At 54.8% G+C, this 24404-nt stretch overlaps 11 protein-coding genes across 11 annotated transcripts; 6 read left to right on the forward strand and 5 right to left on the reverse strand.

Moving 5' to 3' along the window:
* Positions 1-163: 163 nt before the first annotated feature.
* Positions 164-1603, forward strand: AB675_811 (FAD-dependent urate hydroxylase; the record flags this gene model as incomplete). Its single annotated transcript, XM_018148541.1, has 2 exons — positions 164-673; positions 749-1603. The coding sequence occupies 2 exons, from the start codon at positions 164-166 to the stop codon at positions 1601-1603; spliced, it is 1365 nt and encodes a 454-aa protein (XP_018005794.1).
* A 311-nt stretch (positions 1604-1914) lies between these two features.
* AB675_812 (uncharacterized protein) lies at positions 1915-4071 on the reverse strand (the record flags this gene model as incomplete). The annotated part of the gene is made up of 11 exons (XM_018148552.1): positions 1915-2143; positions 2257-2318; positions 2382-2457; positions 2509-2645; positions 2729-2969; positions 3037-3156; positions 3222-3413; positions 3479-3615; positions 3642-3823; positions 3901-3971; positions 4028-4071. The coding sequence occupies 11 exons, from the start codon at positions 4069-4071 to the stop codon at positions 1915-1917; spliced, it is 1491 nt and encodes a 496-aa protein (XP_018005517.1).
* An 856-nt stretch (positions 4072-4927) lies between these two features.
* Positions 4928-6612, forward strand: AB675_813 (putative amidase; the record flags this gene model as incomplete). Its single annotated transcript, XM_018148563.1, has 2 exons — positions 4928-6185; positions 6251-6612. 2 exons carry the CDS (start codon positions 4928-4930, stop codon positions 6610-6612), a joined length of 1620 nt encoding a protein of 539 aa, XP_018005602.1.
* An 842-nt stretch (positions 6613-7454) lies between these two features.
* On the forward strand, positions 7455-7983 carry AB675_814 (uncharacterized protein; the record flags this gene model as incomplete). Its single annotated transcript, XM_018148574.1, has 2 exons — positions 7455-7727; positions 7837-7983. 2 exons carry the CDS (start codon positions 7455-7457, stop codon positions 7981-7983), a joined length of 420 nt encoding a protein of 139 aa, XP_018006065.1.
* A 313-nt stretch (positions 7984-8296) lies between these two features.
* On the reverse strand, positions 8297-9991 carry AB675_815 (uncharacterized protein; the record flags this gene model as incomplete). Its single annotated transcript, XM_018148585.1, has 1 exon — positions 8297-9991. The coding sequence occupies one exon, from the start codon at positions 9989-9991 to the stop codon at positions 8297-8299; it is 1695 nt and encodes a 564-aa protein (XP_018005422.1).
* Positions 9992-10671: 680 nt separating this feature from the next.
* AB675_816 (putative WD repeat-containing protein) lies at positions 10672-12981 on the reverse strand (the record flags this gene model as incomplete). Its single annotated transcript, XM_018148596.1, has 3 exons — positions 10672-11243; positions 11338-11468; positions 11519-12981. The coding sequence occupies 3 exons, from the start codon at positions 12979-12981 to the stop codon at positions 10672-10674; spliced, it is 2166 nt and encodes a 721-aa protein (XP_018005878.1).
* Positions 12982-13728: 747 nt separating this feature from the next.
* Positions 13729-14733, forward strand: AB675_817 (Phosphopantetheine adenylyltransferase 2; the record flags this gene model as incomplete). Its single annotated transcript, XM_018148607.1, has 1 exon — positions 13729-14733. The coding sequence occupies one exon, from the start codon at positions 13729-13731 to the stop codon at positions 14731-14733; it is 1005 nt and encodes a 334-aa protein (XP_018005979.1).
* Positions 14734-14808: 75 nt separating this feature from the next.
* Positions 14809-16458, reverse strand: AB675_818 (uncharacterized protein; the record flags this gene model as incomplete). The annotated part of the gene is made up of 1 exon (XM_018148618.1): positions 14809-16458. One exon carries the CDS (start codon positions 16456-16458, stop codon positions 14809-14811), a length of 1650 nt encoding a protein of 549 aa, XP_018005595.1.
* An 826-nt stretch (positions 16459-17284) lies between these two features.
* On the reverse strand, positions 17285-18032 carry AB675_819 (uncharacterized protein; the record flags this gene model as incomplete). Its single annotated transcript, XM_018148629.1, has 2 exons — positions 17285-17623; positions 17706-18032. 2 exons carry the CDS (start codon positions 18030-18032, stop codon positions 17285-17287), a joined length of 666 nt encoding a protein of 221 aa, XP_018005704.1.
* Positions 18033-19181: 1149 nt separating this feature from the next.
* AB675_820 (uncharacterized protein) lies at positions 19182-21554 on the forward strand (the record flags this gene model as incomplete). Its single annotated transcript, XM_018148640.1, has 2 exons — positions 19182-19336; positions 19502-21554. The coding sequence occupies 2 exons, from the start codon at positions 19182-19184 to the stop codon at positions 21552-21554; spliced, it is 2208 nt and encodes a 735-aa protein (XP_018005531.1).
* Positions 21555-23026: 1472 nt separating this feature from the next.
* AB675_821 (putative endo-beta-1,4-glucanase D) lies at positions 23027-24060 on the forward strand (the record flags this gene model as incomplete). Its single annotated transcript, XM_018148650.1, has 2 exons — positions 23027-23355; positions 23400-24060. The coding sequence occupies 2 exons, from the start codon at positions 23027-23029 to the stop codon at positions 24058-24060; spliced, it is 990 nt and encodes a 329-aa protein (XP_018005819.1).
* Between the last annotated feature and the right edge of the window lie 344 nt (positions 24061-24404).

Genomic DNA, 24404 nt, shown 5'->3' on the forward strand with positions numbered 1-24404 from the left:
TACGTACCAGGTCTGGTCAATATATAGATAAGTCTCCTCGTAGCCGCTCCTGGCTGTCAGGAAGGTAAGTCAGAGTCCTCCCTCTGTTTATGCAACGCATCGCTGGTCGAGGTCTGGCTGGAACGCTCTCCCAAGTGCTCACCACACGTCCACCTGTCTCAGCATGGGAAGCATCAACACACCAGAGCCACTCAAGGTCGGCATCATTGGCGCTGGCATAGCAGGACTGGGTACCGCCGTCGCCCTCCGCAATAAAGGCCACCACGTCGAGATCTTTGAGCAGTCTCGATTCAAGTACGAAATCGGTGCAGCCATCACACTACCACCAAATGGAGTGGTCGCCATCAAGGAGTTGGGTATCGATCTGGAGCAAGGAAAGCCTATTGTGACCGAACACTACCATCTGCTTGCCGGTGACACTCTGCAAACCAAGGCCGAAGACGATACGAGGTATTTGAACGAACAGTATGGCAACTACATGTACAACTTCTCCAGAGTCGAGCTGCATGATCTCTTGAGGAGGGAGGCTGTGAAACCAAATCGGGAGGGCGTGCCCGTCGCGATCAATCTTGGTTGCAAAACAACTGATGTGAATGCCGAAGAGGGCATCATCGTCCTCGAAGACGGCCGATCCGTACAGAAGGATCTCGTAGTGATCGCAGACGGTGTACATGTACGTCCTCTCTTCCTCCAAGCACGAAGCTATTGAGTTGCCCGCCACTTGAGGTAGTGCTAATACACCGAACAGACCAAATTCACCCCAGCGATTTGTGGGAAATCCATCCTCCCGACTAAAAACGGCCGCTCCGCCTTCCGCGGCCTCATCCCCTTCCCAGCCATTCACGCCCACCGCGAACTCGGCCCCTACTTCCGCGACAACGTCAAGCCCGGCTTCTGGATCCCCTCCAGCCCCGACCACTCTGTCCACGTCGTCACCTATCCCTGCGGACAAACCCCCTTCCTCAACCTCGTCGTTCTGCACTATACCCTCCCCAAGTACGCCGATGCCGAATCCTGGACCACGCCCGCCGACAACTCAGACTGCGTCGCCGCCGCAGTGGGGTTCCACCCGATAGTACACGAGCTGCTAAAGTTGAGCAGTGACACCAAGGTGCACACGCTGCATATCAAGGAGCCACTGCCGACATTGGTGAAGGGAAGGGCGGTGATCATCGGCGATGCAGCAGCACCACACCAGCCTCAGCTCGCACAAGGGGCCAGTACGGCGTTGATGTGTGCCGCTGCATTAGGAATGGTTTTTGACCCGGAGCTGAGACCTGTTCATCCTACCTCCTCCTCTGCAGCGGCCATCGATCTCTCGGTCCAAGCCCGCCTTGACCACTTCAACAAAGTTCTCCATCACCGCAGCACCCTAGCACAACTCATGTCCGACGCCATCCCCTACAACCCCAACGACCCGTTCAAAGTCCAGCAGCGGCAACGTCTCGAGGAACTGGCTGTGGGACATGAGCGGGAGTATGTGTTGCCCCCGACGGACCATCCGCCGCTCGGGCCTATGGTGAGGGATGTGTTGTATGGGTATGATGTGGTGAAAGGCATGAAAGCGTATCTTGGGGAGCAGGGACTGGTTTTGGGACGATGACTGTGTTTGCAGACGATTTCAGGGTACTTTTATAGAGGAGAGGCGTCTGGCTTATTAGAGATTGTGCGAGTTGGACGCACCTTTCCGTACATACGCGGCATGTACAGATCCAAGCTTACAGCTCTGAGCACTATTCAAGAGAGGGAAAAGTAAAGCCTGCCGCTCTCACAGAAAGCCGCACGCTAGTCGTCGTACTACACTTCCCAGCTGAGGGGCCAGAACGTACATCCTCTGTCGCTGCTATCGCTGCTGTCGCACTGTAGCAAGCGGCTCGAATTCAGAACCTCACAGCATCGCTTACTAGATGCGCTCTATGCCTTAAGTTCCGGATGCACCGATGATGATCGCCCGTTGAAGTCAGAGCCAGCTACCTCTGCGCCTTGAGCGCTTGTCGAGATACCCAGTTCCATCTCAACATGAACGGGAGGGATGACCGTGGCTTCGACGAGATAATTGGTGTCCCTGACTGCACGCCAGACCACGATCGCTACCATTGCGAATGAGCTGAATTGTAAGGCAACCTGGATGATGGTTTGTGTCCTGTGTCCGTTTTCGTCAGCTCTGTCTCCTGAATCGTAGGTCCGCTTTCGCTGTAGCCAGGCCAGCGATGGCTGAGGATTGGTATTGAGCAGACGAAGGAAAGAGCGACGCACATGTAAGGAGCTTTGCCTGCTTCCATCCCGAACGCCACGGCGAGACCGGCACTGAGCATCGCCTGTTACCAGTTGTGGTTAGTCCTCATACGTCAATCGCCAAGTCACGGTGTCCAAGTCGGTACCTTTGCAAATCCGCCCGTCCTACCAGCAATCCTGGGATCGTTGCTCAGAGCACTGATTGTCCAATTCACCAGCATCCTATCCTGTCAGGGCCCACATCGTCGTGATCGCAGACATTGAGCAACATACTGATTGATGATGAAGAGAACACCGAACACGATCATGAGTGCACAAATCCAACCGTACTCAGGACTGGACCAATCCAAAGTCGGTTTGAACGGACCACGAGTAAGGTTTAGCCGCTTTTGAATTCCAATAGCAAGTCCCTGGGAGTCGTCAGAAAACATGATCAGTTTTGGAAGGTGTATGGCTGTGCCGCTGCAGATGCGGAGCGGGAAGTGTGCCTCACCCAACCCAAGACGCTCAAGATCACGTTGATGCTCAACGCAGTCATGCCTCTCATACGTCTCGTCAGGCGGTGATTGTCGAGAACCTGACTGAAAAACAGTGCGCTGGGGATCTGAATGGCCCAATAAATGAGATTATTGAGTGATCGTGTCCGCAAGTTGCATGAGTGGGCGTTCAGTGTCGGGATCAGACCAAGCGTGATCTCAGTGGAGAACAGGGGTAATAGCAGCATCAGAATTCGCCTGGTGGGGAGTTTCTTGATCAGCTGCTGATACGGAGGACTCCGGACGACCAGAGTGCTAGACATACCAGTCTCGCAGGAGCTCAACGCAATGAACCAGCTCGGTGCGGAACTCGACGGCTTCGAAAATGGCGAGGTGGGTGCCGTCATCGCGGGTGACTTTCTCCGGGCTCACGATGCCGAAGAAACTGGACAACATCGCCATATGTGAGTCTCTCTTGGACCGGCAACACAGATCATAGGATCAACTTACACGACCAGCATAGCGGACAGCATAATGACAGTGAACGTGATATAGACGGAAGTGGGAACGCCTGAGGCGGAAGAGCTGTGGAAGTTGATGGCGAAGGGAATGATCGCACCGATCGTCGACCCTGTGGCAAGCATGAAGAGTTGCATGCCGATGAACCGACCCTTGTCTTTCTCTTCCGGGTAGGCGAATTGTCTGGCCGGGATATCAGCCATTGTGCTAATGTGCACGTTAAGTGCATCAAAGAGCGGCACTCATACATGAAATTGGCTGCAGTCCATAGCAAACCAGCTGTGATGCCCAATATCGCGCCTCCCAGTAAGGGGTACCACTGGTGACCCTTGGCGTCGAAATACCACAGCCCTGTGGCATAGAATGGGTAGCCAAAGCAGCCGATCTGGAAGCCGTTAGCGCTTTATTTACCAGATGACCGGGGATGTGGCGCTGGTCTGATGAGAGTCCCACCGTGTAAGTAATCTTGGGTCCGATCTTGTTAAGAACACTACCCCCGAAGAAGCCAACGACTGTGAAGAGGACATAGAGGATGGAATTCGTGGTCGTGGCAACATAGATGGACGATGGCTTTCCGCCACCAGCCCCTAGGCCTGTGGCACTTCAGAAATTGTTTCGCGTTGTTGGGAAGCCCGCCAGGTATCAGCCCGCTGGCCTGGTCAAGACTCACCAGTGATGGCATGGTAGATCCCTGCGGTGAGAAAGAGTGCCACTCCCGATATCAAGTTCTGCGTCTGCGGACTGGAGACGGCTCCTTTAGTCTTCTGATCAACTGGGCTCCGAGCGAGTAAGCATACCTTGAGCGTCTGAAGCGTCGCAGACCTTTCATCGAGGGTGCCATGACCATAACAATGCTCCACGAGACAAGTGTATTCGAAAGCCGTGGCAAGATTCAGCTCGCGGGAGGCAAGCACCCTGAACAGTAGGAGGATACACAGAGAGGATCGCGGAAGGTAGAAGAACACAGACCGTCCACATCCGCCGCCTCATCTGAAGCATGGTCGGCGGTCTTGATATATCCTCTGATCCGTCATTCTGCCTGGTGGTCATGCTCATGATTCATTGTGGTCAATTCGTCCGCTATCGGGACGCCAAACCCCGGCACGAAGCTGATCGACGGATGGCCATAAGCAGATATTGGAACGAGGGAAGCAGAAGTTCGGCAGTCCATAGCGACCTCGGGACTGATGGATGTGCATAGTGTCAGCCCGCTGTCACTTCATTCACCTTACGCATTCAACTACTCCTTCTGTCCCGAGATAGCGACTTTCATAGCTGATATTTGGGGGCTACGGGAGAGACGGCATTCAGCTAGTCCCTCTGGTCCGAGATAGGGATCTGGGTAGCTAATATTTGGGAGGATGGGAAGGACGGGTTGAGAAGGCATGAAATAACATGGAGATAAGATGGAATTGCCCGATTGTGAGAGCCTAACCGAAAACGGTGGACGAGGCATGACATAGCGAGTACCGCGTAGAATGATCGTCGGAACCTTTGGAAAATAATCTGCGAGCAACGCAGTCCGATACTCGGGCAGTACTTGACAGCGTTGGCTGTCTATCGACGGTGAAAGGCGACACTGATTGAATGTGCCCATCCGCTTCGGCTCCGAACATGAAACGACGTAGAAGAAAGTCGTGGCAGCTCCTGTCCTCTTCGTCCTTTGATTGAGACATCCATCAGCATCTTAACGCGCTATGCCACCACGTCCGTGGCAGAAGGTCGTCCGGGAGACTGACGCTCGTAGAGCAAGCTCGATACCAGCTGAATGGAGACTACAAACCCCACCGCAGGATGGCAAGGCCAATGTTATGCATGTTCCTTACACCTGTGGCATCATGACACCGCCAGAGCTAGCTCTCACCGAACAAGACGCCACGAGCCTTCTCGAGAAGCTCGCAGCAGGTACAGTGACGTCTTACGAAGTGACTTTGGCCTTCTGTAAGCGTGCGGCGATCGCACAGCAGGTCGTGAACTGCTTGACCGAGATGTTCTTTGAGGAGGCGCTCGAACGGGCTCGCGAACTCGACGAGATATTGGCCAGCACCGGCAAAGTGGTCGGACCTTATCATGGTCTTCCCTTCTCAATCAAGGACCAAATCAACATCAAAGGCAAGCGGTCGACATCGGGCTTCGTGTCTCGGGCGGACGCCATCGCGGAGGAAGATGCGGCGACGGTCAGAATTCTACGTCAAAGCGGCGCTGTCTTCTACTGCAAGACAACTACGTGCCAGACGATGATGCATCTCGAGGGCCACTCCAATCTCCACGGCCGCACCCTCAACCCTTTCAATCGGCGCTTGACATGCGGTGGCTCAAGTGGAGGCGAAGGTGCACTCGTGGGCTTTCTGGGGTCGCCCATCGGTCTTGGTGCCGACGGCGGTGGCAGTATTCGGTCGCCTGCCGCCAATCAGGGCGTCTACGGGATGAAAACAACGTCAGGTCGTGTCCCAACAGCCAACGGAACACGTCCCATGTATGGATGCGAAAGCTTCCCTGTGGTCGTAGGTCCGCTATGTCGATCGGCGCGAGACTTTGAGTACTTCCAAACAGTCATGTCCGACAACGAGCCGTGGAGGATACAGCCGGCGATGCTACCAATCCCGTGGCGGCATGCGCCGACGCCAGCGGCATTGACCATTGGGGTCTTTCATGATGACGGTGTCTGCCGCCCACATCCACCTATTACTTGGGCGATTCGCAGTCTGCGCGACCGACTGAAGCAGAGCCCATCTATTAAGGTCGTGGAATGGAGCCCGTATCGCCATGATAAAGGTTACGACATCATCAGGCGACTCTTCTTCGAAGAGGGTGGTGCCACCATGCGCAAGATCATCGACGAGTCTGGCGAGCCATCTTTGCCTCTGACAGATTGGGTTCTGAAGAAGCCACACGCGGACCGGCGCACCATCGAAGAAAGCTGGGCTTTGAATGTTGAGCGTGAAGAGTACAGAAGTAAGTCTTTCCGAGCTCTTCGTGCCCTAGGAAGCAGGTGTGCTAACGTTGCAATTTGCAAACAGAGGAATACCTCGAGCACTGGAATGCTCACAGCGAAGTTGATGTCCTACTGTGCCCTGTTGGACCTAGTGTAGCACCTAAACATGACACCGCGCGCTATTGGGGCTACACGGCTGTGTTTAACTGCCTCGACTGGCCTGCTGTTTCTTTCCCGACGGGTCACTTCGTGTCGGCAGACGAGGAGTACGGTGAGGAGGACTACAAGCCGCGAGACAACGAATTCGACGCTTATAACTGGTCAACTTGGTCGCAGAATGACTTCGAAGGCGCTCCCATCTCACTCCAGCTGGTAGGAAGGAAATGGGAATGCGAGAAGACCATGGCGGCACTGCGGAAGATTGAAGATGTTTTGAAGTCGTCCTAGTGGTGACATACCATCTTGTAGGACACATGGTTTGCTTCACTCACGGCGGCGGCCGCGAAGCTACTTGGCCTCTTTCCGACTGCCATGTACGTGAAGAGTTCCGTCTGGTAGTTGATCTCGCCATGCGACCATGTCGGATGAACAGCAGTGTGCACAATACACTGTCGAGACCGACACTCGACCTTCCACACTGCATAGCTCAATCGAACATCTCACTTCTTCTGGTCTGAGATTCCACAACTGGTAAGCATTTCACCGCATCCGAGACTCGTTCAGACACGTCTGCATTGTATGATCCCCTAGATTCATGACCAGTGTCTTTTGAGAGCGGTGTCTCGGAAGGCGAACCATGTTGACTCCTTTGTGTCCTCGTAGTATCCTTCTCGAAACCAAATCCCGCGCATGAGTCACTATGCGAGTGATGCTGCAGACAAGAGACATTTCACGCAGTGTCCGTGAATCTCCCAAAAAGGGTGCCTCGCACAAAGCCGTCTGATTCAAGCGTGCTAGACATGGTCTGAAGGCCCGACTGAGAGGTAGTAAAGCACAATGCCACGTGAATCGGCGTCTAAGACATCGTCGTAGACGTCCCCTCCAAGTCCTCTTTTGGTCGAATAGATGTTGTCTCAACGGAACATGGTTGCAATGTCGTCGACGATGTACAAGTAGCTCGCCATGGCTCGCACAAGAGGACTTGAATCTGATCAAACACTACCACCAAGTCCTGCTTCCCTGCCGAACACCAGCTCGCAATAGCACACAGCAGAACTTACACATCAGCTAACACCAGTCCCCAGCAGAGCAGCCCAACTACCCGCCATCTCAGCCCAGCTTCAAGCACTATGCAAGACAACACACTCAAATTCCACTGCCAGGACTGCGACATCACTGCCTATGTAGACTTCACGAACCTGGCCGAGGACAAGTTCCATTCGGATCGAAGGTTTACCTGGTGGCACCGAAAGAAGGGACCAAACTCCAAGAGAGGAACTTGCAAACGCTGTCACGAGACTCATCTGGAATTCAACGATTTCGACTCGAAGACCAGAGACCTCCTGCGTGTTATACGCGACAAAAAGGACGAGAGCTATGGAGCGTTAAAGAAATTGTTGAAGGTGAGTGTGCCCGCTGCTGAGCTTGTTCCCGAGGAAGATGAAGGATTGCTTCCCATTGTCCCGAGGCAGACACTTTTGCTAACGAGTAATCGTCGTTCCGCCCAACCAGAAAGTCGCTCCTGTCGTCCTAGACTTCGAACGCAACAAATCTCCTGGCGTCAACGAGCACTACTCCGACGGACCCAAGAAAACTCGTGGCGCGAAGCGCGGTAAGTCTGGTCCGCAGCGGGGTAGCGACGCGAAGAAGGGCATATAGCTGGAGTATGCTATGGAAGGCTGAGACGATGGTTTTGTGATATCGGGGTGAAGTGCCGAGGACGGCGTTGTGGACCACGATGGGCTCGAGGCGTCTGAGGTTGGATGTTTCTGGTGGTTGTGGGCGTGCACCGTCGATATCTTAAGTGCATGGTAGTTCTGCTTTGGTCGGCTGAACCATAAGAGTGGCGTATAGATGTACAGTGCCGTGTTCCCTAGACAATGTTCAATGACCTCACACTTCTTCTATGTGACGCCCCAAACTCCCAACGCAACACCCTCCCCACCCTTCCGGTCCAGAGCCCTGACCCTCCTCACGAACCACCCAACAAGCAACGGCCCAATGACTGTGCAAAGCATAATCGCCCAAGTAACAACCAGGAAGATCTCTCCGTCGGCTCATCACCGAAGATCCCGCCAGTCTCAGCGATGGCAGAGATGAGAAAGCCGATCTCGCCACGTGCCACCATGGCGCCACCGAGGATGAGGCCGGGATACAGAGACACTGGTTTTGGAGTGGTAGTGCTGGCGTCAGGCTTCGCTTTGGTGCTTTGCTTTGTGCGGCTTTTGCGCTGTTTGGCTAAGGGGCGGGTTTCGTTGCTCTGTGGGCGTGGGCTCTGGGACGGTGAGGCTATCTTGCTGAGCTCAATGTTGGACGAGTCTTGACCAGCAGCGACGCTAGCAAGTTGCTGGTCTATCGAACCGGACGCGGGAGCAGCCCGTACGGGTTCTGGCTTAGAAGAAGCCTTCGCCTCCGACGTCTTCTTCTTCCTGGTTAGAACAACTCGACTAGACAAGCCAGGAAGACGCATTAGCCAGAACCCACAAACGAATTTCCCTGTGAACATGAGGACCGTGTAGATGATGCCTTTCCAGACGGCAGTGCCATTGAACATTCGTGTGATGGGCACAGAGAAACCGATAGAGGCGAAAAAGAAGGGCTTCAGGACACGTTGTAAAGCTGGTTTAAAGTAGTGGTCGAATGTTTGCTGGCCTGTTGAATTGAGTAGATTTCCTTGCGTTGCTTGCGTAGGTCTACTGCTAGGAGCCTCACTAGTTGCGTCCGGAGGTGATTCGTTTTCTTGGGCTGACGTAGTGCGACTTGACGGGGTTGAGCTTCGTAGTGCAGTTGCTTCGAAGTGTGGTACCGACGTCTCCCACCAGGTGATGGATGCGCCAGCAAGATAAGCGGCGAAGAGTCCGGATGTTCCTGCGTAGACTGCTCCGGTAACGAGACCGACCAGAATCGCCGTGTGCACTACCCATGGAGTTGTAGGCTGGCTCAGCGCTCGATGAATGAGACCCTCAGGTCTGGCTGCTCGACGACGATTCAGCCATGCTGTGAGCGGCTTCGCAACAAATCGCGCAGCAATCGGCACAACCACAACAAAAGCAACAGACACAAGCGCTGGGCGCACCACGTCCACCGCCGTGAACGGAGTCGCCGCCCCACCGAGATTCGAAATGACCTGCACCATAATAAGCCCAACAACATCATCCATCATCGCCGCCGACGTCAAGATCGTGCCCATCCGCGTCGTAGTAAGACCACTCGCCGACAGCACCGAAAACGTCGTCCCTAGACTCGTCGAGCATAGCGCCGCGCCCGCCGCAAACGCCTGTAGCGAAGTAGCGCCCATGAGTGAACACAGCACAAAGCTCAACGCTATAGGCACGCCGATACCGGTGATGGCGACGCTAACGGATAGCAGGAGGTTGTTCCTTAGCGCCGTGAAGTCAGTGAGCAGACCACCCTCATACACGATCAGCAGCAAGCCCAGGTAGCCCAGTTTCACGACGGCATGTTCGGTATCGCGGCCCAGCCAGTTGCCTCCGGGCGTGCCCCAGGCGATGCCGAGGAAGATTTGGGCGAGCAGGCCGCAGTAGAGGAGCTTGTCGACGACATGGTTGAGGACATTGAGCAGCAGGAGGAAGGAGACTAGGATGAGGATCGCGACGATGCCAGGCTCGTGATAGGGCAGGGCTGCCTCCGGTGCTGTGTCCGCCATCTGTGTTTCAGAGTGTCAACATTGCTAGTGCTGTGACTGCTGGCTATTCCGAAGGAGAGATGTCGTCGGTGCCAAGGCAGAAAGGCAGAATTATGGAGTATCGGAATGTCGAGCGCTGCATGATCCCCCGAGTCTAGCATGAACGAATGCACAGGAACATGATGGTACGTTAATGCGAAGGTAAGACTCTGTCTTTCACGATCGTCTGATGAATGCAAAGCCGCCAAGAAGTGCCGCCCGAGGTGCATTTCATCGCTACGAACGCTCACACTCTGCTTTCCCGTCCCCATCTTTAGCTGCTTCAATGTATGAGTTCTGGTTGCAGCCGCGCACATCTTCCCAGTCCAGCAGTCGGCTATACTGGTCATCATTGCTGGCCTCCACCTGTATCAAGAACGATTCCTGACGCCGTCGAGGTCTCCCACGTCCTGCTGTGTCGGAACGTTCTGGCAGTCAAGGTGGCTGCGAGAGCGCGAGCGACGCCTCTGATTCGCGCGTGAGGACTGTTCGATGTCTCGCATGTGTCGCACTTGCTAGGCATTGCGCGTTGCCTCGAAGCCGCGCATGCATCTCTGCAGTCGCGCACATCTGCGCATCGAAGCCTGACCTCAGCTATTAATGACCTCAGGACGATGGCAATCAGCCTGGTCGCTGTTCCTGTGCGATTCGGTTACCGTCGCTCACAGCTGGACACCCCAGAAGCCTCTCCCGCCAGCAACGCCCAACGCGCCATGACTCGGCGCCCAGCTCAAGTTGCTGACCTCGAAGCCACACTCCCAAGTTGCGCTCGGTCCCCTTTCTTGGCCTGTCCCGCTGCTCGTAGCTGCTGCGCCACCCGCTGCAGGGGCAGTCGCAGAGCCAGAAGCAGAAGTGCCGGGTGCTCCGCTGACGGATGTAGGTCCATTCACACTGCCCGAAGCCGCACTCATCAGATCCCACAGCAATACACAGCAATCGTCACCACCACTGCTCAGAACGCCTCTTTGGGTGCTGGACCACTCGATGCAGTTCACACTAGCTGAATGTCCTTTGAGCTCAAGGAGGGCTTGTCCTGGTTGCCGGACGTCTAGGACGCGGATTACGGAGGAGTCGGCAGAGAAGGTGGCGAGGAGGTGGGCGTCGTGAGGCGAAGCCGCTATGCGGAGGAGTGGAGGGGGGTTCGTGAGGGTTTTTGATGCTTCGCTACCACCTCGAGTTGGCGAGGCCGATGCTTGTGGATTGTTGGATTGGTTGTTTGATGGGGAGAGTGACGCTAGAAGTCGTATATATCAGTACCGCGCAATCGTAAGAGTATGAGTTGCAAGAAGTGGCATGTATTGAGATCTCGTAGAGAAGGGGGCACATACAATTCTTCGAGTCCTGTTTTTCTGACGGCTCGTAAATTATGGTGCTATGCTCCAGTGATCTCAGGTCGAACATTCGCACGCTTCCGTCGGCGCCACATGACACAAAAACGTCCACACTTTGGGCGCAGAATCTGCAAATTGATCAGTATCTTCTCGGTCTGGATCGGCGAATTCTACTCACCTTACGTCATACACCTCCTTGTCATGTGCAATCAGTTGCGTCTTGGCCGTCAAGGTCGGGATATCCCATATTGTACAGGTCGTGTCTATCGAAGAAGTGATGATGAGAGAAGGCTGAACAACATTCCAGTCTAAGCTCGTGATTGGCGCCGTATGTTCGGGAGACTTGGAATTCGAGAGCAGAGCGAGAGGTGAAAGCTTTTGCACGGGCAACTGATTTTCTTTCCGCGTTATCGAGCTGGACATGTACGCAGCAGTGGGATCGGCTGGTAATGACCATAACCGTAAATGATCGCCAGACGTTGCCAGGAGATCGGTGGTCTGCTTGTTCGATGACGGCGGCTCCCAAAGTATTCTGGTGACAGGATAGGCATGTGTAGCTTCGGCAGTCTTGACGAACTCAAAGCCTGGCTCAGGATCTGAACTCGTGATGGCGGCATCCAGGACTTGGATGTAATTGTGTCCATCCTCCAGATAGCTGCCTATGGCAATCTTGCCAGCGGACGAAGAGTTGCTCCGAGGCGGCCATTTGCACCAGTCTACGGCATATATAGGCCACTGAGCAACATAATTGCTGTTCGTAGGGTACTGCATGATATCGGTATCAGTCGTTAACGCTGGCGTGTACGGCGTCGTGTCCGATAGTGTTGTATCGGCACGTGGTCGGATGTCTGCCAGTCCCAGTGGCGAGTACGAGGGAGGCCCTTGAGGGGTTTGTGGACCGTACGATGTCGGTGAGTTGTATTTGTTCTGCTCAGGCGTATTCGTGAAGGGCTTGTATTTGGTCTGCTCCATCAAGCCCGGACTCGATCGGGAGTAGCTGTGCGAGTGATTCATGGTCGCGGGCCTTTGCTGCTGTTGCTGCTGCATCTGCGTCGCTATTTGTGGTAGATTGGGTAGCGTCGGTATCTGAGGGGCCGTATTCGCATTGCTCAGCATGGCGGGTCTGTTGCCTTGTCCGGGCTGAAGAGATCCGGGCATCGAGCCGCTTGGAGGGTGCCCAGGCGTCGAGGGTTGAATATTGATTGCGACGTTGTCGCCAGCATAGGCTGGAGGAGCGCCATAGTGGTGTACGTCGCTCATAGCGCTCCCACCTGGCTGGGTGTGGATATACAAGTCTTGTCCCTGTCCGCCTAGCGCCGACGTCCTGCGCGAGTGCGACTGCACGAACTGGGACGGGTGTGGCTCAGGGAACGAGCTCGGAGGAGGAGCGGCTCGATATGGTATGCTCATCCCACCATTGCCGTTGGGATGCTGTGTCGAATATTGGTACTGTTCTTGGAGAGGGTACTGGTTGTGCTTTTGCTGCTGCTGCTGTTGCGGCCACTGCGCTACGGTGGGAGAGCCCACCGAATTTAGTGACTGCCCAGCCGCGTAGATTGCGTTGGTCGCGGAGTAGTAATTGTCGTGGAGGTGCGAGGATTCAGATTGTGAGTGGGAATGTCGTGGTGAATGAAAGGGCATTCTGGGGAAATAGACACACCTGTCTGACACGTCAATCCGTTTACCTTGCGCATTGCGTCTGCGAGGGCTGGCGAGTCCGAACTCAGGTACCGCGGACGTGGTCTCGCTGCAATGTTCACGTGACATGAGCATGGAGCCGCCGGCTGTCACAGCGCCGGATGACAACCAATATGACCACCTCGGTACCTTACGATCAACAACACATTCTTGCCATACTTTACTTGAAAAGGACATCGGAAGGTCGGATACTTGTACACGAAGGCAGGAAGCTTAGGGCAACGATCGTCGAGCATGGTGCCTTCCTGACACGAACTACAGGGTCATTGCAATTGCAACTATATTCCGGCCCTCGGCTTGACACAACTCCTACGATCTCATTGTCAGTGTATAGGCGGAACTCTGTTCATATGTTCCCGGTATAAGCAAGAATACTCTTGTGTCATCGACCCGTGCGTCAGATCGAAGCCTACCTACAGCAGCCATGGCCCCAACACCTTCGCAAGCTGATGGTGCACTGCTCCTACTTCCGGCCCTCTCCCCTCCTCTCAGCAGATCGTCATTTCAAGCAGCATATCGGACCACGTTCAACAATCTTTTCATCAGACTAAAGCCCTCCCTTAAGAAAGACTCGACTTACAGCCTCACCATCGTGGTTGCCTTGTCCGGGACGCACCATGAACATACGATCTCTCGCACGGAAGTCTTCAAGGACTTGGCAGAGTTGTTCCAGGAGGTGTACTCACTGGTATGCCTCGCCGCTGTGGCTGCAACGTGGACCTGGATCTGCCCGGAGGTGTCGATGCGCGAGTCGTGCTGCTAGATCTCAATGGGTTCAACGAGCAGTTGTCGGGACCTATCATTGATCTCATAGCATTGATCAACTCGAGGCGACCATCGACCATTTTCAGCATCGAGTCAGAAAGCGGTGTCAAACTCACCAATGACTTCACCACCCTCTTCCAGCGGGTACATAACTTCAGCCCAACGATAACGCAACTCCCTTCTGGTCCATCCCTAACGACCAACATTCCAACATCACCACTGTCCACCAGCTTCCTCACATCCCTACCCAGCGTTACCTCAACGAACTCTACAGACCCAAACACAAGAAGACTCCACCACCAAGTAGCAGTCGGTGGCACCTTCGACCACCTACACATCGGCCACAAACTCCTCCTGACCGCTACAATCCTCCTCGCCGACCCATCACAACCCCGCAAAATCACAATCGGCATCACCGGCGACGCCCTTCTCGTCAACAAGAAACACGCCTCTGCCCTCGAATCTTGGTCTGTCCGCCAACAGCGCTGCGCTGATTTCGTCGAAACGATTCTATGTTTCCACCCCAATCCCTCAGTCATCCGCAGTGTAGAGGAACGTAACGACGAGGATGTGCCCAACGGGAAAGTAGTTGCTGTGACGTACACACCTAGCAAGGGAAGTGGCCAGACAGCGGAAGGAGACGAATCGTCGATAACGATAAACTATACTCAGATCCAGGACCCATTTGGGCCAACGATTACGGATGAGAATATCACCGCACTGGTCGTGACAGCAGAGACCAGGGCGGGCGGGAAAGCGGTCAATGACAAGCGGGAGGAGAAAGGGTGGGCAGAGCTCGAAGTCTTTGAGGTCGGCGTGCTGGAATCGGGGTCTGGAGATGGAGAGGTAAAGGAGGGATTCGAGGGGAAGATTGGAAGTACGGAGATCAGGCGGCGGATCGTGGAACTGCAGCAGCAGACGGAGAAGTAGACCAGGAAACGGGAGCATAAAGATAAAAGTCGCTGCGTTGGGAAGGCCAAGCAAGAATGTTCATGCCAACGCGTGCTAGCCGCGCGAAAGCAGCAGATCCGCACTCGGCCCATCGTCCTCCTCGCTATCATCATCGCCATCCATCATTGATATCCGAGACGGATTGCCCGTTCGCATCGGCGTCTTGCCCTTCGTCGGGTCACCAGGCCTTACTTCTCGTTGCTGGATGCTGTCACCAAATCGCTCCAAGGTCGCCTTCAAACTCTCATTACTGCTTGTACTGTTCCTTCTTCTGGAATGCGGTAACTCGCTGCCTCCGCCACCGTTGAAAAAGCCGTCAGGCGGGTTGTTATCGCCGCTGCTGTATTCTGCATTGGAGGCCGCTTGACTTCCTGAAGTCGTGCCGTTGACGGCCGTCTCAGTCGGCTTTTGGGGCTCATCTGTTTGCGGCGACGGACCCACAAGTAATTCTCTAGCTCGGCTCAATGCCGCAAGCTCAGCACCCAACGCCACCATGAGCAACTTCCAATCATTCGCCTCTGCTGTGGCGTAGTCATTCTCCAAGGACTCCGTCAGCGTGTCAAGATCCCGGACTATCGGCGCATTGGACAAATCTGTCCCTCCATCCAGACCACCATCGATCTTACTCCGTAACGACTTCTCGAATGCGCTGATTCGCGATATAGCATCCCGCCAGAGGTCGGCTCCGTCCTGTAGTGCTGCCTGTTCTCGCTCGACGTTTGTCTTCCGCTGTGCAAGAAGCGACTGCTCTGTGGACCACTGCTCCTCAGCCATGTCCAGAGTCCGACGATCAGCAGTGAGTGCGTACATGCCGCCTCGTGTGGATTTGCTGTCGTCGTAGGTGTTCAGACTGCAGCGCACAGGTGGGTTGCGAAGGAATTGCTGCACCTCACGCTCCGCCGCAGCCATCGAGTGCTTGAACGAGCTGAGCTTGGACTCGATTACGTTCTCGTGCTCTTCTGCGCGGTTGAGTAGATGGCGGTGGCGGCTTCGTAGCTCGAATAGGCGGACCTCGAGTTCTTGAATTTCACGTTCGACGGAGGCCGCCTCGGCGCGGAGAGCAGCCGGACTCGAGGCTGAACCATCACTTGCGGCCTCCTGCATAGCAGTCTCTAGTGACCGTCGTTTGTCCTTGTGTGCTGCCGCTTTGCGAAGGGCGCCATCACGGCTTCTGGTCTCGGCTTGGATGACATGTAGCTCCTCCTTCTTCAGCGCCACGAGTTCGCTCATAGTCTTGCCTAGACCCTTTCTGGCGCCGCGTAGAGTGAGCTTCTGGGGCTTAGGCTGTCGGATTGGCATCGTTCGTGGCCCTTCACCGCGCGCAGTTGCTGACAGTGATGGGGTTGGCGTTGGGCTGCCTACTGAGGACAGATCGTCATACTGGTCTTGAGGAAGAGCAGACTCCAATGCGTCCGATTGGGCATCGATCATGCTCTGCAAAGTCCTCTCAAGAGCCTTCGCTGCTCGCTCGATTGGCAGGAATGGGTCGTCATGGTGGATGGCTGTGCTCAGAGGGGCAGCCTTGATGGCAGAGCGGGGAGAGGATCTCAAAGGAGAAGCAGGACTGTTGGACCTGTCCCGCAGCGATATACGATTCGCGGATGACGTTGAAGACCTGGCTGGGGAGGAAGAGTCATATTCGTACCGTGGAAGGGCACTGTTTGGGCTGTGTGGAAAGATACGCTCAATGAAGGACTTATTCATGGTGATGGACAGCCGATGGCTTCTTTGCTGTCAGGAACATTATAGCATTACATCAATCGAAGGGCCAGAGTTGCTGGCTCCAAACGTGCTCTAATACTCAGGCAGAAATGCACCATGTAGCGAGAGAATAGGTCGCGTGGTCCGTTCGTGGTGCGGGACCTGGGCAAACGAGGCTGGAGAAGGCAACCTCAAGGCTGGAGCTCTCGCCGGTTGACACGAACGACGTTTCGTCGGTTCAGTCTCTTACGTGCACCTACATCTCGCAACCACCCCTGGTCCCGGCTCAGGCCACCGCATCTGTGTGGTCAACCCAGTAAACGTGTCTCCTTGTCATAAACCCGCGCCATGTAGTTCCGAGCGAAGAGCCAGTACTCTGCACTTGCGAACTCGGCCGAGCTGCGTGTGACTCGTCGACATCAAGCTACCAGCGTTGAGCATTGGGCTGCTTGAGCATCAGCACTTTCGTAGTAGCAGTCTCAGACTCCCACCAATCCGGACACTGTCGTTGGTGGCTTCCAGTCCTCTCTGCTTCCGTGGCCCTTCCTCTATAGCAGGCCTGCTATATGCAATCTTCAAAGCACTTCTGTCAAGCGCAGAGCCAAAATCACTGCTGCGTGTGGATTGTCATGGAAAGTGTCTCACTTCCAAGGTTGTCCAATTCTGTACATGTTTACGCCTGACCCAACACCAGTCGACCACCCCAGCACCACCCCATACGCTCGAAGTATCGACGACGCAAACCCAGTCCCGCTTCGGACTCCAAAGTCGCCTCCTGAGCTCATCAACAACCACGACCACGGCGCCCTCGGCGGCTTGTCGCCTTCGCTTAATAACTCCGCTTTTCTCGTTGCTCATAGCGAGCACCAAAGCGCGCTTCCGCGTCAACATCATCACATTTTTGCTCACACTCGTCTCCCTTGCTGTTTCCTCCGTCGCCCTCGTTCTTGCCAGCATCATCTCCGCCAGAGCACTCAGAAGTCGCAGAGGAGGATCTTCCAGAGCTCTCAGAAGTCGCAGGGGATGTTCTTCCGGAGCTCTCAGAAGTCGCGCGGGAAGCGTTTCCAGAGCCCTCTGAAGTCGCACCAAAACTCGTCTCATGCCTGCTTCCGTCTGTTCCAGTGCATTCTGTGACAAGTTGGAAGTCCAAGACTTTTGGCGCAACAGACTGTTGACAATTCATACTTATAGGCAAGCCCTTCCGCGGTACACAGAGGCTGACGAATGGGTAACGGGATAGCAACACTTACTTCTAGCAATGCATCGAGCTGCTCAGCACCATGACCATTGTCGTTCTCCATGGCCTCCTTCTCATCACGTATGAGGCACAGCGTCTGCCGTGTGGCAAAGTCGAGACGGTGATAGTCCACATGGATGTCGTTGAGGCGGTTGCAGGTTCCTAGAGTGGCGTGCTGCCAGATGAAGTCTTCAGGGTGCCACTGCCCAGCCCAGTCTTCTTCGAAGCTGACAAAAATCGTCGTGTGGCAGGTGTCGCAGCTGAACCGAAGACTATTATTGCTCGCCGTTGCCGGTGATTGTGGCTCTGCGCGTTCCGTTTGGTGAGGAATGGTCGACATTTCGAGATAAAGACTTGCGGGTGGCTGTTCCGCGTTGTTCGAAGCTTGAGATATTGGCGGATAGGTTGACGGCGGATGTTTGTATGGTTGTGATCGTGTCTTGTTGTTCGCGCCATGGCTTGGTACTTATACATCGTCGACCCAACGACGAGTGTGGCCAGTCGCAACATTGTTCAGCTCACCAAGGTCAATGCCGCGTCTTGTCTAGGACACCGTCTCAACAGGACCGACTCACACGGCTTTGTCCTGTGCTCACACTCAGGCAGAATCCTGACGACAGCCTGAACTGTCTCGGACACAGCCATCTTGCAGCGTGCATTGCTGCCATCTGCGTCGTCTCGTCCATCGTCAAAGGCGAAATTTCTTCCCGAAGGACATCTAAGAAGACAAAGAAGCCACCATGATTACCTCCCGAGACCTTGCTCTCGGAGTACGAACGGCGTCAAGCCATGGCCGTAATGCACCTGAGACGTGTCTGGAAAAGTCTCGGAAACGATGCGACCCCTTCTCTGTGAAGGAATGCAGCGTGAAGCTCCTCCCGCTACTTGCACTGGCACTTTGGGGGATCGATATCGAATGCAGCGACTAATGTCGTTTCAGCTTTACCTACCATAACGCGTGTCTCTGCAATGATCGCCGTACAAAGCATCATCTGCCTCTCGCGAGTTCCTTTACCTACAGACCTGTGCTGAGATAGACCTATCGAGATGCATACTCCATGTCATTGAAAAGCCCAAACGACACCATGTTGCCCCACCTGAAGTCCAACCCAGCCACCGTTCTCAAACGTCGCAGACCTATCCGACCCGGCATAAGCCTCTGCTCCCGTTACGAGATGTCCGTTGCACGCACGGGATGACGGTCTCTGAGTCCCTGACACTTTGGCTTAGGGGAGGCTGCAACACAGTGTGTCTGCATAAGCCGATGTGTAGACTGAGTGAAGGCTAAGGCTTGGTGGGAGTCAGGCGGGAAGCTAGTAAATATATCAGGGGCCAGCTCGGGCGTTACAGGTGCTCTTATAACCCGAACCACCAATGTATGATTGTCCCAGCCAATGACCGTGGAGCTTCGGGCATTGACAACATCCGACACTCAGTGACAAACGTAACCTTTCGACACCTTCACGCCACGCTGGAAAGACATATAAGTATGGGCGTCCAGGCCCATGTCTCCGCTGTCAAGGTGATTGTCAGGTGCAATAATGGAAAGAAGTCCGCCTCAGTCAACGACCTCGACGCAGGAAACAACGAAGAAACCACAGCGCATCTTGGCATGCATGCTGTGCCAGCAACGGAAGGTCAAGTGTGATCGTTGTTTCCCATGTGCAAACTGTGTGCGGTAAGTACTCTGAAACGGCAAGAAGTGATGTAGCTTCAGTGCGAGGCCAGGACCGAGCTCAATTTTCGCATGGGAACGCCTCCTGCACGCCCAAAATTCGTACTTAGATCTGCCGTACTGACCATACCTAGCGCATCAGCACAATGTGTGCCATCGACACTGCTGCCTCGCAAGCGCCGTCGCAAGCTTCCAGAGGGTGAGGCAAAGCTACTTGATCGTATCAGACACTACGAGTCACTATTGCGGGACAACAACATCGCCTTCGAGCCATTTCAGGCTAACAATGTCGGAGCCGGGCAGCCACAATCATCAGTTGGTGGTCAGATGTGGGAGTCATTGCCGCACGATAGCAGTCCACCGCGCTTGCCACGGCGAAGTGATATGAAGGAGGAAGGCACGCGATATGAAGACTTCAGATCAGCGGTAGATCGATGGTTTGACGAGAGCGAATCTGCCGAGGCGCCCTCTGCACACGAGGACGAAAGCGATGGCCACAAACAGCAATCCACCACCCTCCGTCGAATGTGGACGCGGCAAAGTCGCAGCGGAAACAACAACATCCTCTTCGGTTTCCGCCAGCTGAACCTCGACTTGTCAGTAATGCATCCCAACCAAGTCCAGATCTTCCGCCTCTGGCAGATCTATCTCGACAACGTGAACCCGATGCTCAAAGTCACTCATACGCCGACGTTGCAGACACAGATCATTGAGGCGGCCTCCGATGTATCGAAGATCGAGCCCAATCTACAGGCCCTGATGTTTAGTATCTATTCCACCTCGGTAATGACTCTCACAGAGCAGCAATGCCAGTCGCAATTGGGGTCGAGTCGGGCTGATTTGCTGACTGGGTATCAAATGGCTACTCAGCAGGCGCTACTTGATTGCGACTTCTTGAGCACTGATAGTCGTAACTGCCTGACAGCGCTGTTTCTCTACTTGGTATCTGCTCGCAATGAAGCGATTGCGGATCCTCGAGCAATTGCTTCTCTGCTCGGTGTGGCATTGAGAATCGGAGAACGAATCGGAATTCAGCTAGAGTCAGCGAACGTCAAGGCGGGCGTTGTGGAAGGCGAGCTCCGACGTCGACTTCACTGGGCGCTCATGGCCTTTGACCGTCGGATCTGCGAGATAGCAGGCTACAGACTGTCTCTTACACATTCCGGCGACTGCAAACCGCCACTCAATGTCAACGACTTTGATTTACGGCCCGAAATGCAGACCGCGCCGGAATCCCACAAAACGCCTACCGAGGCGCTCTTCGTGGCAGTCCGCAGCCTGATGGTCGATCGCTTAATGGACTTCATGGCGCAACCAGCCGAGGCTTCCGAGGCATCCAGGTCGAAAGCTGATGCACTGATCGCTGACTTTGAACGACAGCTCGATGAGACTTTCTTTCGGTTCTGCAACCCAGAAAATCCACTGCATTTCATGACGATGTGGTCCGTCCAGGGCGCGCTCTGCAAGTTCCGTCTCATGATGCGATACTCCTTGCCTTCGAACTCGGCCCAGTCAGAGTCCCAGAAGCAGACATTACGCGACCTCGCTTTCGCAGATGCCATCAATGCTCTTGAGGCTGATACAAAGCTCTCCTCATCTCCGCATACCAGAGGCTTCAGCTGGTACTTGAACATGTACTTTCCCTTTCCTGCATACATACATCTTGTGCAGGAACTCAAGGAGCGACCGATCGGCGAGCATGCAGATCAAGCGTGGTTGAAGATGTCCGAGAACTTCGCAGCACGAATTGACGACATGGATTGCACAGAGAATGGTGTGGTGAGGACGTTTGCCCGGCGTATCTTACAAATCTGGGACATGCGCGAAGCAGCCATTCTTGCCAGACCAGGGGCACCTCCCAGCATTGAGACACCGGACATGGTCCTGCAGTTCCGTCAAATACTGGCACAAGGACCATCAGCATCAAGCAACGTGACGCCTTCTGCTGCGGCCGTGGAGGCGGCGAAAGGCGGTGCAATGCTTGGAGTGTCAACTTCAGACCATGTGAATGCTTCTGGTCTCCCGACACCATCGAGCTTTGATGCTGGAGCGATGCAATACAGTGGTGCTAGCGCTGACGCCTTCCCTGGTACGTACGCGGATGCTGGGATCGACTTCAATGGGATGGGATCGATGCAGTGGAACGTCAACTTCTGGAATCAGATGAATGCGCCCACGTGGTGGTGACAGAGCGATACCGCTTTGTGCCACTTCGGAGGGCGAAGGCGACCCAGTCGCATCATTACTGTCAGGTGCCAACCAGACTGACTGAAAGCCTTGAGGACTTCACCGCAACATACTCACCATCATCCCGTGCTGCCTGACTGCCCGTCGTGCCTATGGGCTGGGCGCGGGGCTGCAAGGCCTTTTAAAACCGCCTTCGCTTCCAGGCTACCGCGGTAGGAGGACAGCGATGTCTACGTGTCTCGGTTGGGTTCGCTTCTGGTCAGTACAGCTGGCTGGGTCTCATGATCCGGCAGTTCACTATTCGCAGCAAAGAACCTTGCCTGCGCGGAGTCTAAGTCACAAGGGATCGAAATGGAGGAAGCACAAAAACATCTGAACGACATGCTTCGGACTACATGACCTACAACCACAAAGGCCGCTGAGAGCTGAGGAGAGTACCATAATCTATGCGCCCGCTGGGATCAGGTCCCTGCAAGCCCTCTTTCGAAGTTGTGAAACGGCTCGGCGTATGCCCAGCATTTCTTGGCGCTTTTTAGGCGAAGTCAGGGCAGTTCCGGTTTAGCAACACCCGATTTTCGACGTCGAATGCTCCTCTCCGTTTCGCAATCCTGCACCGGACCTTACTTTAACGTTGGTCCCCCCTCGCTTGCGCTGCGAAGGCGAGTGCCTCAATCTTCGCCTGACTCTTGTGACGATGTGCCAATCAGAGCATCGTACCCATGGGACTACCTCGGTGTTCGATTAGCTTAGATGCATCAAGCTGTTAATGCTCCTAAAGGGCCAGGACGTTTTTACGAGACTTCTCATTGGCGCGACACCCGCCGATATACAAAGCACCTGTCGACTCGCCATCGCCGTAAAATTCCGCTTCGCGCGCAAGTATGTGACCTTGTGGCACAAATCAGATGACAATGCGGCCAAGATACCAGGCCGCGCCAGCAGCGAAGCTCCCCTTGCCTATACACCTGGTCCCGCTTACACATCCCAGTCTATTCCTTCGCAATGAACACGATCATGGCATGGAGTCGGCCGGTCAGCTGTTCCAATGCCTGCCCAAAAGGAGATTTTTGTGCTACGTCAAGCCTTTGTCACCATCATGCCGGCGGTCAAAATCGACCTGGGCGGGGCGGAACCGCTTCCAAGGACTTTGCAGATTCGTCGGATTAGATCCCCGGCCCATGTCCACGTTTCATGCCAGATTTGAGGGTGGACCGCTAATGGGCGCCAAGAAGAACTGGGCATCAGTACCGAGAACACTCGAGCCGGGGTACTACCGCCTCAGAGGCAACGTCAACGGCCAATGCTGGGCACGACAATTGTATAAGAGGTAGGACTGTCGTCTTGCAAGCCAACAGATCCGCTCCTGTAAGTCGCTTTGTGGCCAGTCCTTCGCTTTTCAGTCCTTCGTTTCTTCATTCGTTCATTACCTTAACTTTCATTCCCACCAAAGTTCGCCGGCACGAGCTGTCAACATGAAGACCTTCACTGCTCTATCAGCTCTCCTCACGGCCACTGGTCTGGCCCAGGCTCACTACACCTTCGACAGGTTGGCAGTCAACGGACAAACTGTTGGCAGCAGCTGGGAATACATCCGTGAAAACACCAGGCAGGAAAAGTACATGCCTACCAAGTTCAAGAACACCATCGGCAACGTCACACCCAACGACAACGACTTCCGCTGTAATGAAGGTTCCTTCACCAACGCGGGCAAGACCAAGGTGTACGAGGTCGCCCCTGGCGATGAGCTCTCCATGATACTTGCCTACGGTGCGAAGATGGAGCATCCTGGCCCTGCTCAGATGTACGTGCTTCCACACGTCACGGTCGTAAGACTAACAAGCGCAGCTACATGTCCAAGGCCCCTGGCTCCGTCACCTCGTATCAAGGCGAGGGCGACTGGTTCAAGATCAAGGAGGAAATCGTCTGTGGTTCCACCGCCGATGGCCTCCAGGACACTGACTGGTGCACCTGGGGCAAAGATCGGCTGACCTTCAGCATCCCTCAGGGCACACCCGCCGGCGAATACCTCGTCCGCGCCGAGCATGTCGGTCTTCACCGCGCCCACGTCGATGAGACCGAATTCTACTACGCTTGTGCCCAAGTCAAGGTCACTGGCAACGGCAGCGGCACGCCCAGCCCCGTCGTAAAGTTCCCTGGCGCGTACAAGGCTACCGACCCCGGTATCTCGTTCAGCATCTGGAACAACAAGCCCAATTACCCTTACAACATTGGCCCGGCGGTCTGGGCTGGTGGCGCTTCAACTGGTGGAACCACTCCCGCTATCTCTGTTCCTGCCAGCGGTTCTGCGCCTGCCCCGACTACGCTGCAGACCTCAACCCGTCCTGCCACCTCATCGGTTCAACCAGCTCCCACTAACGGTGGAAGTGCTCCTGCTGCTGCCGCCAAGTGGCAACAGTGTGGGGGCCAGGGATTCACTGGCCCGACTACCTGCCAGAGTGGCTCGACTTGCAAGGTACAGAACCCGTGGTACTCGCAGTGTTTGTAATCACCTGAGGCGTGATGTGAACTCGGTGAAAAGTTAGATGTTTCATGGCTTTGATTGTTGAGAAGGTGGTCGACCAGCCGGAAAAATCGCTTTGGTGGTTGAGGCGACTTGTTGATGGTGGTGGATGATTCAATTCTTGTGTATTTGTATAACGATTCTAGCAATGAGCCTTGCGGCTGAAAAGGATTTGCCATCGCCCTCCGATTTTTACTTTCCGGCCTGTGCTCTTGTTCCCGGGTGGTTACGCCGGAAGAGAAGGATACCAATGTGCGGCCCTCACGAATCATCGCGGTGCGGGCTGAGAAGGCTTGGAAACACGACAGCCTGGAATCGATCAAGGACGG

Source organism: Cyphellophora attinorum, assembly GCF_001299255.1.
Source record: "Cyphellophora attinorum strain CBS 131958 chromosome Unknown Contig1, whole genome shotgun sequence".
NCBI classification, from domain to species: Eukaryota; Fungi; Ascomycota; class Eurotiomycetes; order Chaetothyriales; family Cyphellophoraceae; genus Cyphellophora; species Cyphellophora attinorum.